The 18,657-nt window shown below is 46.8% G+C and overlaps 1 protein-coding gene across 1 annotated transcript in view; it reads right to left on the reverse strand.

Moving 5' to 3' along the window:
• Nucleotides 1-18,657, reverse strand: part of LOC126312748 (uncharacterized) — a 142,076-nt gene that overhangs the window by 36,694 nt on the left and 86,725 nt on the right. The window contains exon 4 of the mRNA XM_049992245.1: nt 15,531-15,649. Coding sequence (XP_049848202.1) covers nt 15,531-15,649 — 119 coding nt within the window. The remainder of the gene's footprint in view (nt 1-15,530; nt 15,650-18,657) is intronic.

Raw genomic sequence — 18,657 nt, forward strand, 5'->3', positions numbered from 1 at the left:
ATTTTTTCATGTGATATATTTGCAAATTTTCCGTTGGTTGTACAGTGAAACCTTGCTTCTTGGTAAATTTCGTGACTAGAGAAAAGGAAAGCACCATGCGGGTTTTGATGAGTGAGTTTTCGAGTACCGAAACATGCGACATAAATGGCTGTATCTTTCGGTTGAACTGACTTAGAAGCTTACATTTTTTACACCACCACATGAATGTAGAGATAAATGTGACATAAATTTCAGCACTGATAGGTCTATCTGTCTCTGAAAGATAAGGGCTATAACAGACCGATGGACAGCCAGTCTGATAACAAATGAGGAAATTTTTTTCTTGCTGTATAGCTACAAATTAACAATTTTGCAATTTTTTTTCCTTTTGTTGCAGTGTGCAACCTTGATCTTGCCAAATTTTATGATTCTAGGTCAACGGGAAGTATCGCGTATGTTTTATGAGTGACTTTGCGAGTATCAAAATATATTACATAAATTGCCATATCATTTATTGCGTTAAACTTAGAGGCTTCACTTTTTTACACCGCTAAGGGATCGTAGTCGTTAATAATTTTATAAGTCTACCCATTCCTAAGACAAAGAGTTCTTAACAGTCGGACAGACGTACAAGAAAGTCGTCCTATGCGGGTGACGTTTCCACTTGCTGTACTATGGAACCATAAAAATGACACTAATCACAGGGCATGTTGCACTGATGATCTTGTGTAAAAAGGTCAGTGTTATACACTGACTATAATGAAAATACAGAATGATGTTGACTACAATTGCACTGAACTTACGGAATACAGTTAATGTACAACACTGATCCATGTACAAATAACCATATTCTTATTGATGCGCTGGGATTTTGGAACCCGATAAAGTTGTGTGCTTCAACGGCGTGGTGCAGTTATTTCAATTGGACACCACTTCGGCGGTTTTCCTGTCCCTGAGCGAACAACATCTGTTGCACCTAGACCTGACGTTGCTTAATTTCGGGGATCGGGCGAGAACCAGTGTTTACAACGTGTGCAGGGCGTTGGCGTCTTGCAACGTATGCTGCGTACGAACATTGTGAAATACCAGGAATAAAACGGTCTATTAACAAACAGCCAGCACGGATTCATAACGTATTGGACTTGCCAAATACGCACATCAAAAAAAGTTTTGCATCACCTCGGTTCCGAGAGTTCCGGAATCTGTACAAAAAATTGGAATAGAGATCGACATAAACATCATTTTTTTTCCTTCCCTTTTTATTGCTCATGAAAACCAAACACTTCATGTTGTATCACCATACAGCGAGACCTTCAGAGGTGGTGGTCGAGATTGCTGTACACACCGGTACCTCTAATACCCAGTAGCACGTCCTCTTGCACTGATGCATGCCTGTGTTTGTCGTGGCATATTGTCCACAAGTTCATCAAGCCAGATTGTCCCACTCCTCAATTGCGATTCGGCGTAAATCCCTCATAGTGGTTGGTGGATCATGTCGCCCATAAACAGCTATTTTTAATCTATCCCAGGCGTGTTCGATAGGGCTCATGTCCAGAGAACATGCTAGCCACTCTACTCGAGCGATGCTATCCTGAAGGAAGTCCAACGATGGAGGCGCGAACTGCCGTCCATGAAGACGAATGCCTCACCAATATGCTGCCGATATGGTTGCACTATCAGTCAGAAGATGGCATTCACGTATCGTACAGCAGCTACGGCACCTTCCATGATCACCAGCGGCGTACGTCGGCCCGGCGTAATGCAACCCCAAAACAGCAGGGAACCTCCATCTTGCTGTACTGGCTGAACAGTGTGTCTAAGGCGTTCACCCTGACCGGGTTGCCTCCAAACGCGTCTCCAACGATTGTCTGGTTGAAGTTATACGCGACACTCATCGGTGAAGGGAACGTGATGCCAATCCTGAGTGGTCCATTCGGCATGTTGGGCCCAACTGTACCGAATTACATGGTGTCGTGGTTGAAAAGATGGACCTCGCCATGGACGTTTGGAGTGAAGCTACGCATCATGCAGCCTACTGCACATGTTAGTTTGAGTCGTAACACGACGTCCTGTGGCTGCCCGAAAAGCATTATTAAACATGGTGGCGTTGCTGTCAGGGTTCCTGCGAGCCATAATCCGTAGGTAGCCGTCATCTACTGCAGTATTAGCCCTTGGGCGGCCTGAGCGAGGCATGTCATCGACAGTTCCTGTCTCTATCTTCTCCATGTTCGAGCAACACCGTTTGGTTCGCTCCGAGATGCCTGGACACTTCCCTTGTTGAGAGCCGTCCATGGCACTAAGTAACAATGCGGATGCGATTGAACCGCGGTATTGACCGTCTAGGCATGTTTGAACTTCAGACAACACGAGCCGTGTACCTCCTTCCTGGTGGAATGGCTGGAACTGATCGGCTGTCAGACCCCCTCCGTCTAATTGGCGCTGCTCTTGCATGGTTGTTTACATCTTTCGGACTGTGTCTGTGAAACAATATCCACAGTCAACGTCTATCTTCTGGAGTCCTGGGAACCAGGGTGATGCAAAACTTTTTTTGATGTGTGTAAAACTGCGTCATTACTCATACGGCGTCTTGAATATATCAAAGCTGATACCAATTATTTTCTCCATACGACCAAGGAAGGTAGGGGCTTCCCCGTATGTTTGTAGATGTAGTTCTGCGCTAGATTCATGGAGAACATTCGAGGTTGAATGATGGGCAGTAATCGATGAAAACTCATTTCTATCGAACGTTTCGTGAGGCAAGGAGACCCTTTGTCTGCCGTTTTATTTGCAATTGTTCTTGAGCCAGCTGTGCTTGGTCTCCGCCGATTCTTGGAAGGGTTTATTTATGGATTACGAGGTTCCGATGTTGTGCATATGCTGATAGTGTCATATTCCTGGCGAGGTCAGGGGATGACATACAGACGGCGCTGCGATGGTTTCAACAGTACGGTACAGTGGCTAGTAGTATCATCTGTAAGCGGAAGATGAAGTATATGGATGTGGCCAGGGGGCTGTCCCTGGGAGCGGCAGTGTCCATCAATGACGTATCAGCGCTCAAATATGTAGGGGTCCTACTTAATGACCACATTCAACGCTCTGCATCCGTCACATATTACAACAGGTACGTCCATTGGTGTGACTCCACGATGGACATGTTCCAGCAGGCACAGCACATTAATGTCTTATGACCTTCCTAATTAATCCATTTCGACCATGTGCTACCGACCGCCATTACGATTGCTTCCAGGGTACAAGCTGCATTTTGACATCTCGTGAGTAGAATTAGGTAATAAACCACTTCGGTTGTGAATAGTTTTATTGGTTCAATGACGACTGGTTTCGGGCGATTATAAGCCCGCCGTTAGGTGAACAAGACTGCAGTGGGAAAATGGAGAAACTATAATAAGAGACTGTACGCCACTTAAATCTTGTTTGTTGTAATACAGGGAATTCACAGCCAAACTGTAAATATGAAAGTGATATGGTCAGGTTAGAATGAAACACAGTTATTACCTGCCTACCTTCCACGCTACCCTCCAGTACTAAATTGCGATCCCTTGATGCATCAGAACGTGTCCTACCTACCGATTCCTTCTTTTAGTCAAGCTGTCCCACAAATTGCTCTTCTCCACAATTTTATTCATTACCTCCTCGTTAGTTATGTGATCCACCCATCTAATCTTCAGCATTCTTCTGTAGTGCCACATATCGAAAGCTTCTATTTTCTTCTAGTCTGAACTGTTTATCGTCCATGTTTCACTTCCATACAAGGCTACACTCCATACTTTCGGAAAAGATTTCCTGACACTTTAATCTATAATCGATGTTAACAAAGTTCTCTTAGTCAGAAACGCCTTCCTTGCCAGAGCCAATCTACATTTTATATCCCCTCTACTCCGACCATCATCAGTTATTTTGCTCCCCAAATAACAAAACTCATTTACTACTTTAAGCGTTTCATTTTCCAATCTAATGTCCTCAGCATCACCTGATTTAATTCGATTACATCCCATTATCCACGTTTTACTTTTGGTTATGTTCATGTTAGACCTTCCTTTCAAGATACTGACCATTCCGTACAGCTGCTCTTGCAGACCCTTTGCTGTCTCTTACAGAATTACAAAGTCGTCGGCAAACCTAAAAATTTTTATTTCTTCTCCATGGATTTTAATTCCTACTCCAAATTTTTCTTTTGGTCCTTTATTGCCTGCTCAATATACAGACTGAATAACATCGGGGATAGGCTACAACCCCGTTTCACTCCCTTCTTAACCACTGCTTCCCTTTCATGCCCCTCGACTCTTAAGACTGCCATCTGGTTTCTGTACAAATTGTAAACAGTCTTTCGCTCACTGTATTTTACCGCTGCCACCTTCAGAATCTGAAAGAGTGTATTCCAGTCAACATTGTCAAAAGCTTTCTGTAAATAGGTATACAAATGCTAGAAACGTAGGTTTGCCTTTCCTTAATCTACTAAGGTAAGTCGTAGGATCAGTTGTGCCTCGCGTGTTGCAACATTACTACGGAATCCAAACTGATCTTTCCCGAGGTCGTCTTCAACCAATTTTTCTATTCGTCTGTAAAGAATTCGTGTTAGTATTTTGCAACCGTGACTTATTAAATTGATGGTTCGGTAATTTTCACACCTGTCAACACCTGGCCATATCAACTCATGTTTACGACTGGGCAGTGAATTCCCACTATTAGCCTACTATAATAAACAAGTATTAGTGGTAAAGAGTCTCTTATTATACTTTCTCCGTTTTCCTACTGCAGTCTTGTTTACCTGGAGATGGGCTTATAATCACCAGAAACCGGTCTTGATTGAACCAATAAGACTATTTACAATTGAAGCGGTTTATTATCTGATTATACGATGCTCTGTTGTGGATGTCCTGTTAACCAAATTTTATTCCGTGAGTGGTGACCCTGTTTTTAAAATTACTTACGCTTTGACATTGTCCTCATGTGAAAGCGAGGTAGGTTCGACCAATGTTAGGAACAGAGTGGAGGCGCAGTTTCTGGGAAAGATGCGCCGACTATGGCGTTCTGAGCAAGTCAGCCTGGTCGGCAGTATCATCGATAAACTGGTGCTACCATCACTGCACCCTCGCCTCCAGTCGCTGTCGGTCATATTTCGCCGCCACTCAATCACATTCGTACGTTTGTAACTGATTATAGTTACCGGCTGGGTGATCTGCCTTCTAGTCTGCCCCCGGTAGCTGAGTGCTTTTTCTGCGCTCAGGGACTGGGTGTCGTGTTGTCCTAATCACCACTGTGGTGTCACCGCGAGACACCACACTTGCTAGGTGGTAGCCTTTAAATCGGCCGCGGTCCGGTGGTATATGTCGGACCCTTCTGTCGCCACTATCAGTGATTGCAGACCGAGCGCCGCCACGCGGTAGGTCTAGAGAGACTTCCTAGCACTCGCCCCAGTTGTACAGCCGACTTTGCTAGCGATGGTTCACTGACTTCTACGCTCTCATTTGCCGAGACGACAATTAGCATAGCCGTTAGCTACGTTATTTGCTACGACCTAGCAAGGCGCCAGTATCCGTACTATTGATATTGTGAATCATGTACCATAAAGAGCAACGTTCTCCATTAATGGATTAAAGTTAAGTATTCCACCAGATACGTCCGTTTTTCTCAATTCTAATTCCCTTGTCATGTTCCAGACCTCACGCCTGCCTGCGTGAGCTGAGACGCGTGCATTTCGGCCTCCTCTAGAAAAACACGGTTGGCTCTCCTGCCAACCACAACAACCATCATTTCATCTCCATCGACGCGCAAGTCGAAAGACTTGCACCAGGCGAGCGGCCTACCCGATGGGAGGCCCTCGTCACACGACATTAAAACCAGAGAGGTGGTTGGCCTCTGTAATAAAAAACTGAGTGGAAGGATCAACAAAACGAACTTGAACGGGTGTCATGTGGCGCCCACAACGACCAAACACAACGATCAACAACGCAGAATGTCAATCCTAAGGGCCCGGGTTCGATTCCCGGCTGGGTCGGAGATTTTCTCCGCTCAGGGTGTTGTGTTGTCCCGATCATCGTCATTTTATCCCCATTGACGCGCAAGTTGCCGAAGTGGCGTGAGATCGAAAGACTTACAACCGGCGGACGGTCTACCCCACGGGAGGCCCTAGTCACACCACATTTACATTTACCTGCCTTCTACACGATAGTCCATGGCCAAGGACTGTTATCGCCAGTTACAGAGGAACCGCTGCGCAAATGTGGTTGAACGACGCCACCAGGCCATGCATAGGGAGAGGGTATGACGTGATCGAGCGGTCTTTGTTAGACCTCCACTAAGTTAGGGGGTGCCTGGCTCAGAGGGCATCTATCCCTCCTCCCCCCAGCACTGTCTGAGCTTAACTTCTGACCTCCGCGGATGGGAGAGCGCGTCGCAGATTGCGCGGATTTTATTTCTTTTTGCTTTTCCTTTTTTTTCAATTCTTTACCCAGAATTTATATATTTTCTTTCTCTGTCGTCTATGTGTTCCACATAATTTCATGATAATAGTGAATATTACAAAAACACAACGCAAATAAATAAATAACAACAACGGCTTCCACTTCTGTTGATTTCTGTGTCTCCCGCTTCCCCAAGCACCACAGGCTCGGTGGAGGTGAGGGGGACAGTGTTGCCAGGGCTCGGGTTTCGACCTCTGCCCACTTTGTCCCCCGAGCCCCTACCGGTCCACTATGGTCGCCGCCCCCCCCCCCCCCGCCAAAAAATATAAAATAAAATTAGAAATAAAGTAAAAAGGAGCTTCCTCATTTTTTTCTGTTTTTTTTGCTCATTGTTATTTTACTTCGTTTCTTCAGATTTCTCAAAAAAAAAAGAAAGAAAAAAGAAAGGTGACTGCTCGGATACAGCAGGCAACGGCCTTGGTGCAGTGGATACACCGGTTTCCGTGACGTGAGATCACCGAGGTTAAGCGCTGTTGGGCGTGACGGTACTTGGATGGGTGACCATCCAGCTGCCATGCGCTGTTGCCATTTTTCGGGGTGCACTCAGCCTCGTGATGCCTATTGAGGAGCTACTCGACCGAATAGTAGCAGCTTCGGTCAAGAATACCATCATAACAACTGGGAGAGCGGTGTGCTGACCCCACGCCCCTCCAATCCGCATCCTACTATGAGGATGACACGTCGGTCGAATGGTCCCGGTAGGCCACTCGCTGCCTGAAGACGGAGTGCTCGCATACAGCGGGTAATCCGGGTTCAAGTCCCGGTCCGTCTGCCCTCTCTCCCCCCCCCCCCCCCCCCCAAAAAAAAAGTGATCAACGCGACAGAATGTCAACCCTAAGGGCCCAGGTTCGATTCCTGGCTACGTCTGAGATTTTCTCCACTCAGGGACTGGGTGTTGTGTTGTCCTTATCACCGTTATTTCATCCCTATTGACGCGCAAGTCGACGAAGTGGCGTCAAATGGAAAGGCTTGAGCCCGGCGGACGGTCAACCTGACGGGAGCCCCTAGTCACACCACATCTACATTTACCTGCCTTCTACACGATCGCCCATGGCCAAGGACTGTCATCGCCAGTTACAGAGGCACCACCGTGCAAATTCGGTTGAACGACGCCACCCTGCCGTGCGATGGCAGAGGGTATGAAGTGTTGCCCACCTACGCTTTACCGCACGGAAGTGCGGATTTCTTGGTACGTCGCCTTGAATGACAAATTCCGTAATCGTCAACGATTAGGCTCCACTCATCTGGTCGTCGCGCCTCTGTGTCCACGTATCATAGCAGAGGCTACTTGATCCTGACTCACGTCGGTTGACATGTGGTACGGCGGCTGTGTGTTGGCTGCTGACATAAGAAATGTTAACCCTCCTGTTACGACAGCCGCCCGCGTCGATTATTTCTGACGCTCAGTTTCAGCCGCATCTCGTCTACTTCCCAGCTGCCAGGACATATGAAGTCAACTGGTTTATACACTCCTGGAAATGGAAAAAAGAACACATTGACACCGGAGTGTCAGACCCACCATACTTGCATCGGACACTGCGAGAGGGCTGTACATGCAATGATCACACGCACGGCACAGCGGACACACCAGGAACCGCGGTGTTGGCCGTCGAATGGCGCTAGCTGCGCAGCATTTGTGCACCGCCGCCGTCAGTGTCAGCCAGTTTGCCGTGGCATACGGAGCTCCATCGCAGTCTTTAACACTGGTAGCATGCCGCGACAGCGTGGACGTGAATCGTATGTGCAGTTGACGGACTTTGAGCGAGGGCGTATAGTGGGCATGCGGGAGGCCGGGTGGACGTACCGCCGAATTGCTCAACACGTGGGGCGTGAGGTCTCCACAGTACATCGATGTTGTCGCCAGTGGTCGGCGGAAGGTGCACGTGCCCGTCGACCTGGGACCGGACCGCAGCGACGCACGGATGCACGCCAAGACCGTAGGATCCTACGCAGTGCCGTAGGGGACCGCACCGCCACTTCCCAGCAAATTAGGGACACTGTTGCTCCTGGGGTATCGGCGAGGACCATTCGCAACCGTCTCCATGAAGCTGGGCTACGGTCCCGCACACCGTTAGGCCGTCTTCCGCTCACGCCCCAACATCGTGCAGCCCGCCTCCAGTGGTGTCGCGACAGGCGTGGATGGAGGGACGAATGGAGACGTGTCGTCTTCAGCGATGAGAGTCGCTTCTGCCTTGGTGCCAATGATGGTCGTATGCGTGTTTGGCGCCATGCAGGTGAGCGCCACAATCAGGACTGCATACGACCGAGGCACACAGGGCCAACACCCGGCATCATGGTGTGGGGAGCGATCTCCTACACTGGCCGTACACCTCTGGTGATCGTCGAGGGGACACTGAATAGTGCACGGTACATCCAAACCGTCATCGAACCCATCGTTCTTCCATTCCTAGACCGGCAAGGGAACTTGCTGTTCCAACAGGACAATGCACGTCCGCATGTATCCCGTGCCACCCAACGTGCTCTAGAAGGTGTAAGTCAACTACCCTGGCCAGCAAGATCTCCGGATCTGTCCCCCATTGAGCATGTTTGTGACTGGATGAAGCGTCGTCTCACGCGGTCTGCACGTCCAGCACGAACGCTGGTCCAACTGAGGCGCCAGGTGGAAATGGCATGGCAAGCCGTTCCACAGGACTACATCCAGCATCTGTACGATCGTCTCCATGAGAGAATAGCAGCCTGCATTGCTGCGAAGGTGGATATACACTGTACTAGTGCCGACATTGTGCATGCTCTGTTGCCTGTGTCTATGTGCCTGTGGTTCTGTCAGTGTGATCATGTGATGTATCTGACCCGAGGAATGTGTCAATAAAGTTTCCCCTTCCTGGGACAATGAATTCACGGTGTTCTTATTTCAATTTCCAGGAGTGTAGGAATGGGGCTATACTATTTCTTCCGCGACGGTGTCAAAGAAATCTTAGATTATTGGTGCTTCTTGCTGGGCAATGCTGGGCAAAATACCGGTCCTGCTTTGCCAGCTATCTCGGTTCATTGTCCATGGAGACTCCCACTAGCTGTGGTGTTCCAAGTGCGAGAAGACATAGAGTCAAGACTGATCTCAACCTATGTACACAGGGGACAGTACAACTTACCATACTAGAAAATGACATGCTCAGCTGTTGTAGAGATTGTTTTACCTAGTTAGTATGATCTTTACATAGTAATTAAGAAACAGTGATAGTATCGTGAACTTTAAAGAGTAAGGTGGCAGGTTTGCGTACACCTGCTTACAAAAATTTTTTTTTCACCTTTTGCTTTCTAAAGCCAAAGGCCTCGCCCCAGTGGTAACACCGGTTCCCGTCAGATCACCGAAGCGTTGTCGGGCTGGACTGGCACTTGGATGATGGGAGACCATCCGGTCTGCCGAGCGCTGTTGGCAAGCGGGGTGAGCTCACCCCTTGTGCGGCAAACAGAGGAGCTACTTGTTTGAGAAGTAGCGGCTCCGATCTCTGAAACTGTCATACGGCCAGGAGAGCTGTGTGCTGACCACGTGCCCCTCCCTATCCGCGTCCAGCGACGCCTGTGGGTTGAGGATGACACGGCGGCCGGTCGGTCCCTTTGGGCCTTCATGGCCTATTCGGAAGGAGTTTAGTTTACTTAGTTTGCTTTCTAAAAGCTTCTGGGTCTTCCTTCCTAATTAAAAAAAAAGTGTTACATGTAGTAGTCGATGTTATTCATTACAAATAATGTATTTGCTGCAATTCTTGTCGCAAATGTTACCCCGGAGGCTAGAAATCTTAACTTAACTGTCAGTCTATGTCAGCAAGTAAACACAAATGATACACTGGCAGTTCCTGTTATTCTGTTATTGGTGTCCCTGGTCAGGGTTACTGGACGGTCTTTGACTGGAACCTCGGCGATAAGTATAAACTTATGTCTTTCCCCACGTTCCCACAGGGCAACTGTCATATCCGAATACCTCACAAAACTGGAAATTGTGCGATTCGACCAGTCGGCAAAATGGAAATCCACAATGAAACCCCTTCCGAAATTTGTCAGGCGGTGATAACGATGTCTTACACGAGTACGTAAAATCTCCGTGTCTCTCACAGTGACCAGTCAACATCTGACGTTGTTCAATCCTTACCAGGCTTGGTAATAAAATTAAAAAGACGAACAACATTAAATGCGCTCTGAGAGCCTTTCTATCTGTCACAGAGAGTTGTAATTCTAATCATTTTCATACCCGCCGACGCTCTGTACTTAAACGAAATTACATTCACATTTGACCGTGTCTTCTGAGTGTTTCACATTTTGATTCAGGCAGTTTAGTAGTTACATGTTCCAGCACACGTTATTCTTTCGTAATTTCTTTTGAAGGTAGGTTAATGATTCTGTTGACCACGGAGTGAGAAACGTCTTTCAAACGAGATCTGCTCAAAAAATTCTGCGACTTTGCCCACAAAATTTTTCTTCGCTTATCTTTTACTTATTGTGCATTGTCTCCTTCGAAATACTCTCCTCTACAACTGACTGACCGCTCCAAACGCCATTTCCACATCCGGAAGCGCTATCTGCGAATTTTCGTTTATCTCGTCTATCGTTTCAAATATTCATTCTTTCATCGGGGAAATAAAAAAAATCCGCAGGGACCAGTTCTGGAGAGTATGGAGGATGAGGCAGCACAGATTTCGTTCTTTGTGCAATAGACACGCACCAACGGGGATTAATGTGCGGGTGCGTTGTCGTGATGCGAGAGCCATGATTTGTTTCGCCATATTGCAGACCATTTTCTTCTCACATTTTCTCGCAGGCGTCGCAAAATGCCCCGATAACAGTTTGCCCCCGTGACACAAATTCATAATGAACTAATCCTTCAAAGTAAAAAGAAACTATCAGCATGGCTTTGACATTTGACCTGACCTGACGATCTCCTTTTGGTCTTGGAGAACTTCTCCCGACCCATTGTGAAGACTGATCTCGGTCTCAACATCATAACCAGAGACCCACTTCGCACCACCAGTTATGATTTTCTTAAGGAACATTTCGTTGTCATTTGCACGATCCAAAAGCTCTTCACACATTGCGATACGAAGGTCTTTCTGGTCTTGGTCCGTGAGCCGTCAAATAAAACTGTCAGCATGGATTTGACATTTGACCTATCTTGACGAGCTCTTTTTGGTCTTGGAGAACTTCTCCCGACGCATTGTGAAGATTGACCTCGGTCTCAACATCATAACCGTAGACCCACCCCTCATCACCTCCAGTTATGATTCTCTTAAGGAACATTTCGTTCTCATTTGCGCGATCCAAAAGCTCTTCTCAGATTGCGATGCGAAGGTCGTTTTGGTCTTGACCCGTGAGCCGTGCGACGAACTTGGCTGCAAGACGATGCATTCCAAGATGCTATGTCAGTTGCTATGACATGTTCCAAATGAAATGTTAGATTCTACTGCAATCTCTCCGATAGTCTTCGATTGGTAGGCACAATTTTGTTGACATTCCAGACATGAGCGTCGTCGGTAGACATCGAAGAGTGCCCTGAACGACGGTTATCTTTAACTTCTGTTCGGCCATTGTCAAACTGTATGAACCGTTCGTAGCATCGAGTACCGCTTAAGAATTCACCACCGTACGATTCCGGCATTATTTGGCGTGTCTCCGTAAAGGCTTTCTCGAGTTTCACGCAAAATTTAATGCAGACGCGTTGTTCCTGTAACTGTGCCGTCTCCAAATTTGCAGACTGTGCGACACAACGTTCTACTCAGTACAGCACTGAACAATAACCAACAGACGTACAACAATGAAACTTACGGCAGTTACACATTAAACACAGGCGTGTGCAGGGATGCCAGCCACATTTCGCTCTAACAGACCATTGACGCGAAATTACGAATGTTCCGGAATTTTTTGAACAAACTTCGTATACATGTTCAGTGTCAATATACTGTGTAAAAAAAAGTATCAAATTTTCGTTACTATTAACTGTTTCCGACGCTTTAGTTTGAAATTTGGCTCAAATGTGTCTACAGTCTTCCTCTGTAGTGGTACAAAAGCGCAGGGCACCCTGCTACATGTTGCCTCAAACAGCAAGGTGTAGTACAGGTGAGCTCGTCGTTGAGCGCACTTAATTCAGAAACACACACAGAGAGCAATGTTTAGCCACATGCGAAAAAAGGCCACAGCTCAGATATTCATGTAAGGTATGTTGTTGTTGTGGTCTTCAGTCCAGAGACTGGTTTGATGCAGCTCTCGTAAAGCTGCATGCCCTCAGGAAAAATTATAGCTGAAGTTTCCCCTTGCTTTCAGCCGTTCGTAGTACCAGCACAGCAAGGCCATTTTGGTTAGTGTTACAAGCCCATATCAGTCAATCATCCTGACTGTTGCCCCTACAACTACTGAAAAGGCTGCTGCCCCTCTTCAGGAACCATACGTTTGTCTGGCCTCTCAACTGATATCCCTCTGTTGTGGTTGCACCTACGGTACGGCTATCTGTATCGCTGAGGCACACAAGCCTCCCCACCAACGGCAAGGTCCATAGTTCGTGGGGATGGGGATGTAAGGTATAAGGTGGACTAATGATGTGACATTGTCACCAAATTTCACCACGCCACTGTGGATGTGTTACAAGATGGGAAAGTGGCCACACCCTTTCTTACCCATATTCCACCCTTTCTTTTGACGTCTCTGCGACAGAGGTCAGAACCGCAACTCCCAGCCTTGAAATCATGCACTTTTCTTATGAGCAGCTGGGGAAAACATTTCAGGAATACCGCCGCTAGGAATCGACGCGAAAATCCCTCACGACATGGCACAAAGGGCTTCGATGGGATCACACTTTTCCTCGGGGCGTTGATACCCTTGCATTTCGGAGTTGAAAACGACAGTCCACAGTATGATGAACAACAGGACAACTTTCTTGACAACAATGACACTGCTGACACCCCTTGGACAATTCGGTCGTTCTCTAAGGCCATCATAGGGATGTAACCCCATCTATCGCACCTCTTGGAGTGTAGCCCGACTGCAATTTTTGCTCTGGTTTACATGATGGAAGCACCAGGGGCCATCCTAATCCAGTCGACAAAATTGGAACCTCATTCATAGTAGCAAAGGGTGGTTAGGTTTTTTCAGCCCTCCTGTGGCCTGCCAATGGAGCGGTGCAACATTAACTGGTGTGTGAATAAAATGGCAAAGAGGCCTCCAGCTCTTCCCCCCCCCCCCCCCCCCCCAACATTTCGGAAACATCCTCTACGCCACTCACACACCTTTGTTGATCATGTTAAATACCTACCTATCAGAGACTTCAACACCCGTTCAGTTGAGACGTGTCTCGGGACTGCTCTAGCGCCTAGCGTCTGTGGGCAGGAAATCCCATCTGAGCAGTGTTAAGGGGTTGTCTGCCCTCAGGCGCTATAGAAGACACAGGGTATAAATCAGCTGGGCGGGTGTTGTAGTTTGTCAGGTACATATTTAACATGCTCAACAAAGGTGTGTGCGTGGCACTGAGGGTGCTGCTGAACTGGCCAGGGGAGGGAGGGGGGGGGGGTGAGAGGAAGGGTATTTGAGGGCTCCTTCGCCGTTTTTTCATGCACATGTAAATGTTACACCTCTCATTGATCATGTCACAGGAGTGCTGAAAAAACATAAACACCTCTACTGCTTTGTGCTTCGGATCACATTTGAATTCCTTTGTATGGTCTTTGGTGGCTGTATGCCAGAGCAAAGGCGAAACCCCAGAGGGGTGTAGTCATGTTCAGTTTCTTATTGAACAAGTCTATGTTTTGCTGTGCATTTCTCCTTCCTCTGCTGGCACTTCTGCCTACACCTTCGCTTTATTTCTGCTGGCATCATTTTCTTCTCTATGAAATCTTTCTGTTCCCATTTGCTCTTCCTTTGTTGTTCTACGTCCTTCACCCATAGCCTTTCTCAATACTCTATCTTTTGTTTTCATCTCCTGTCTTTTTTTCCCTCCTATTTACTCTTCCTCTGGTTACTTCTCTTATTTTCTGCACTTTTCATTTCTCTCTCTGTTTTCTTTGTAAATTGGCTTGTCTTACTTATCATACTATTTACTCTTACTATTCTATAGACCAGGGCTTCCCAACCTTTTCAGCTGGCGGACACCTTCTACAGTCGAAAATCCATGGCGGACCCCTAGTCAGACGAGAGCACAGTAATTTTAAATTTCAGAGCGAAACCCATGGGAACTGAAAGCTTCTTAATGCAAGTGCCATGTTCCCAATGACCCCTTCCTCCCCCCCCCCCCCCCCCCGAAGTATCAATAGTCTTTGGAGCTTCTTGTGATTGTTCTTCCTTTGGTCGTTCTCTCTCCTCCTTCATTTCCACTGGAAACTTCCCTTGTTTTGAAGGCGATGGAGAAACCGCACCCTTCTTCAATGATCCCGACTTCAGCCACGGATCGATGTTAGAAGTAATAAACTAGTCAAAAATCGACTTATGAAATAGGTAGTGCACTGACAAAGCAAGTTTAACATTTAACGATGCCTGGGGCCGCATACGTGCCATTGAGCGCTGTGATTGGTCGACAAAGCTCGCTCCGCGCATGCGTAAAAGGCTTCAGTGCATCTACCGCCGTGAGCCGGCGCACACAAACGACCCTGAATTGTTGCGAAACAGTCGATCAGAGAAGCCGCATTCTCCGGCATTAAACTGTGTGTGCGTTCTCACTTAGGAACCGCAAAGGCTGCTTGGGAATACGACCTGAAGTAAAAGTACACATGTTTCACACACGAAAAGAAAATAGTGATGAATTTGATTTTCACATTTTTATTCAATAATTTTACTCATTATTTTGCACGATTTGGTGAAAGGTGGCCGCGGACCCCCTAGGAAGAGCCGGCGGACCCCTTACGCGGATCACAGGTTGGGAAGCCCTGCTATAGACCATTTCGTTTAACACTTGCCACTTGTTCATTTCTCTACTCTCCTACAGTCCTTGATTATTTTTCATTCATTTTGCCTCATTATTTACTAAGTTTCTGCGCCTGCTCTATCTGTGCAGCAAATTTTTCCTTATTGAAAAGACTTTTGGCGTACAAGCAGGAACGTGATCTCTACCAGTACAGACTGCAGGCGAAAGCGACTGACCTCGGTCTGTGCGAGCTTGGCGCGGTCCACCTTCTGGGCATCGGCACAGACGCTCAGCCGCGGTACGGCCAGCTGCGGGATCTGCGCCTCCTTCTTCTCCTTGTCCTTGCCCTCCTTGTCTGGAAACAAAATCGTGTCACATCAGCGTTCTGTAGAAACAGGGACTGGCATGCGTATTCAAATACAGGTGTATATGTAAACTGGTAGACTATGGCGATGCGGTCGGCAGCGCCTATACAGCATAAGACAACTGCCTGGCGCAGTTGCTACAATGGCAGGTTATCAAGATTTAAGAGAATTTCAACGTGGTGCTATAGTCGTCGCACCAGCGATGACCTCAGCTCCTCCGAGGTAGCGATGAAGTGGGGATTTTCCTGCACGACCACTTCACGAGTGTATAATGAATGTCAGGAATCCGGTAAAACATCAAATCTCCGGCATCGCTGCAACCGGAAAAAGATCCTGCAAGAACGGGACCAACGATGACTGAAGAGAATCATTCAACGAAACATCATCGATATGAGCTTTCGGAGCCGAAGGCCCACTCGTGTACTCTTGATGACTACACGACACAAAGCTTTACGCCTCGCCCGGGCCCGTCAATACCGACATTGGGCTGTTGATGACTGGGAACATGTTGCCTGGTCGGACGAGTCTCGTTTCAAAGTGTATCGAGCGGATGGACATGTGAGGGTATGGAAACAACCTCATGAATGCGTGGACCCTGCATGTCAGCAGGGGAATTTTCAAACTGGTGGACGCTCTGTAATGGAGTGGGATGCGTGCAGTTGGAGTGATGTGGACCCCTGATACGTCAAGATACGACTCTGACACGCACGTAAGCATCCTGTCTGATCACCTGAATCCATTCATGTCCATTGTGCATTCCGACGGACTTTGGAAATCCCAGCAGGACAGGGCGACATCCCACACGTGCAGTGTTGCCACTGAGAGGCTCCAGGAACACTCTTCAGAGTTTCAATCCGCTGGCCACCAAACTCCCCAGACATGAACATTATTTAGCATATCTGGGAAGCCTTGTAACGTGCTGTTCACAAGAGGTCTCCAGCCCTCGTACTCTTACGGATTTATGGACAGCCCTGCAGGCTTCATAGTGTCAATTTCCTCCAGCACTACTTCAGACATTAGTCGAGTCCATACCACGTCGTGCTGCGGCACTTCTGCGTGCTCGTCGGGGCCCTACACTATTAGACAGGTGTACCACTTTATTTGGATCTTCAGTGTTTGTGTTCTGTAGCGATGTAGAATTGTAAAAAATTAATTAATCATGGGGAATAACTCGGAATACAAACGAGATACAGCAACTTGGTTTAGAAAAATATTGTAGGTGGCAAGGAGGGTCACATATTGCTATTAATGGCCGTTGTCTGGAACGTAACTTTTAAGGCAATCTGGAGGTAAAAGTGATTTTTTTTCCAAATGGGAACCCTAATATTTGATTCAAAATTTGAAAAGAGCGGCAAATTTTACGTATAAAATTATACATTATTCAAGGTCATGGCTAATTCAATGAAGGTCAAATAAGCAAATACGTTTTTACATCTAATAGGAATTAATATAGAACACAGGAAGAATACAGCAAAGCATAAAGCTAGATGCAAGCTGGAAGGGGTATCCCAAGGTAATGAGAGGCGAAGAGACCCATTTAACGACTTCTAAATCAATGATCTGAGTTTTATTTATGTTTGTTCTGTCTCGCAAGTGTCACAATAACACTTATACGCTGTGATGTATTTAATTTCGCCAATAAACACTTTAAATAAAACTTACAGTTTAAAATATCTGTTTACTCTTTCCAAATCCGACGTCACAAGTAGCGGTTTCCATGAAACAAAATTCAACCTTCGAATGGCTTTCGATAATTACCCTTAAAATCTTGGTTATTGGTAATGATACGTGACCCTTATTTCCCTTTCCAGTTTGCATCTAACAGTGTATTTTGCTGCATTCCTCCTCTATTCCGAATTAATCCCTACTAGAAATAAAGACATATTAGCTCATTTCAGCTTGACTGAACCTTGCCATCACCTTGAATAATGTGATCATTTCATACGTAAAAATTGATGCGCTTTTCAAATCTTAGATCAAATATTAGGGTTACCAACTAAAAAAATCACTTTAAGCTCAAAATACCCCTGAAAATCGCGTTCGGGGTCACGGTCATTAACATCAATGCGTGACCCTCTTTGTCTCCTACAACTTTACGTAAAACATTTCGCTGTGCCCCATCTTCAACCCAAGGTATTCCCCACTATGGATTTCTTACACACTTCTAGAGGTGTAGAGGCGACATAGTTGATCAAGTCTTACGTAGGAACCTATGTCCGGAAACGTCATCCTACGACGCTACGGAGCGTCAAAGTTATAGGCGCCGACACTTGTATTTGCATATACAGGGTGAAAAGTATTTAAACCGACAAATTCTGGGAGGTTGTTGGGGACATCAAAATAAATATTTTTCCCGAATGTCATTTTTTCCTATGAGGATTATTTAAACCGGTGGAGGCCGTATTATACTCTTCAGTTGTTAGAGGCCGTATTACGATCTTCAGTTGTAGGCAACTGCTTCCACCAGTGCAGTAGTGCATTGTCTCTGTATACTAATGGAGCGATACACCTGGAGTGAGTACACTGATATGGCTTGTGCGTACTGCGTAGGGCACCACAACAGACGAGCTGCACAGCAGGTTTAATTGGGCCGTATCCTCTACCTAGGCCATTAAATGGCACGCACTATTACAATTTTGTCGACAGAGCATTGTCAGCATTGCTGGAAGATGTCCCTCTCCCTACAAGACAACGCATGTGGTTCCAACATGACGGAGCGCCGGCAAATTTCAGTCGTCGTGTGCGTTGATTCCTCGACCGATGGTTCCCAGAAACGTGGATTGGCGGAGGTGGTCCTGTACCATGGCCTGCTCGATCCCCAGATATGTACCCTCTGAATTTTTTGTGTGAGCAGAGATGCCCAATCTTGTTTACGCAACTCCTGTTGGATCAGAACAGGATCTGGTTGCCCGGATAGTAGCAGCAGCAGGCACAATTCAGGACACTCCTGGAGTTTTTACTGTGAAATTGGGTTGTGTTAATGTGTTGTATCTTGGTC

This window comes from Schistocerca gregaria, unplaced genomic scaffold, assembly GCF_023897955.1.
Source record: "Schistocerca gregaria isolate iqSchGreg1 unplaced genomic scaffold, iqSchGreg1.2 ptg000449l, whole genome shotgun sequence".
Classification (NCBI taxonomy): domain Eukaryota; kingdom Metazoa; phylum Arthropoda; class Insecta; order Orthoptera; family Acrididae; genus Schistocerca; species Schistocerca gregaria.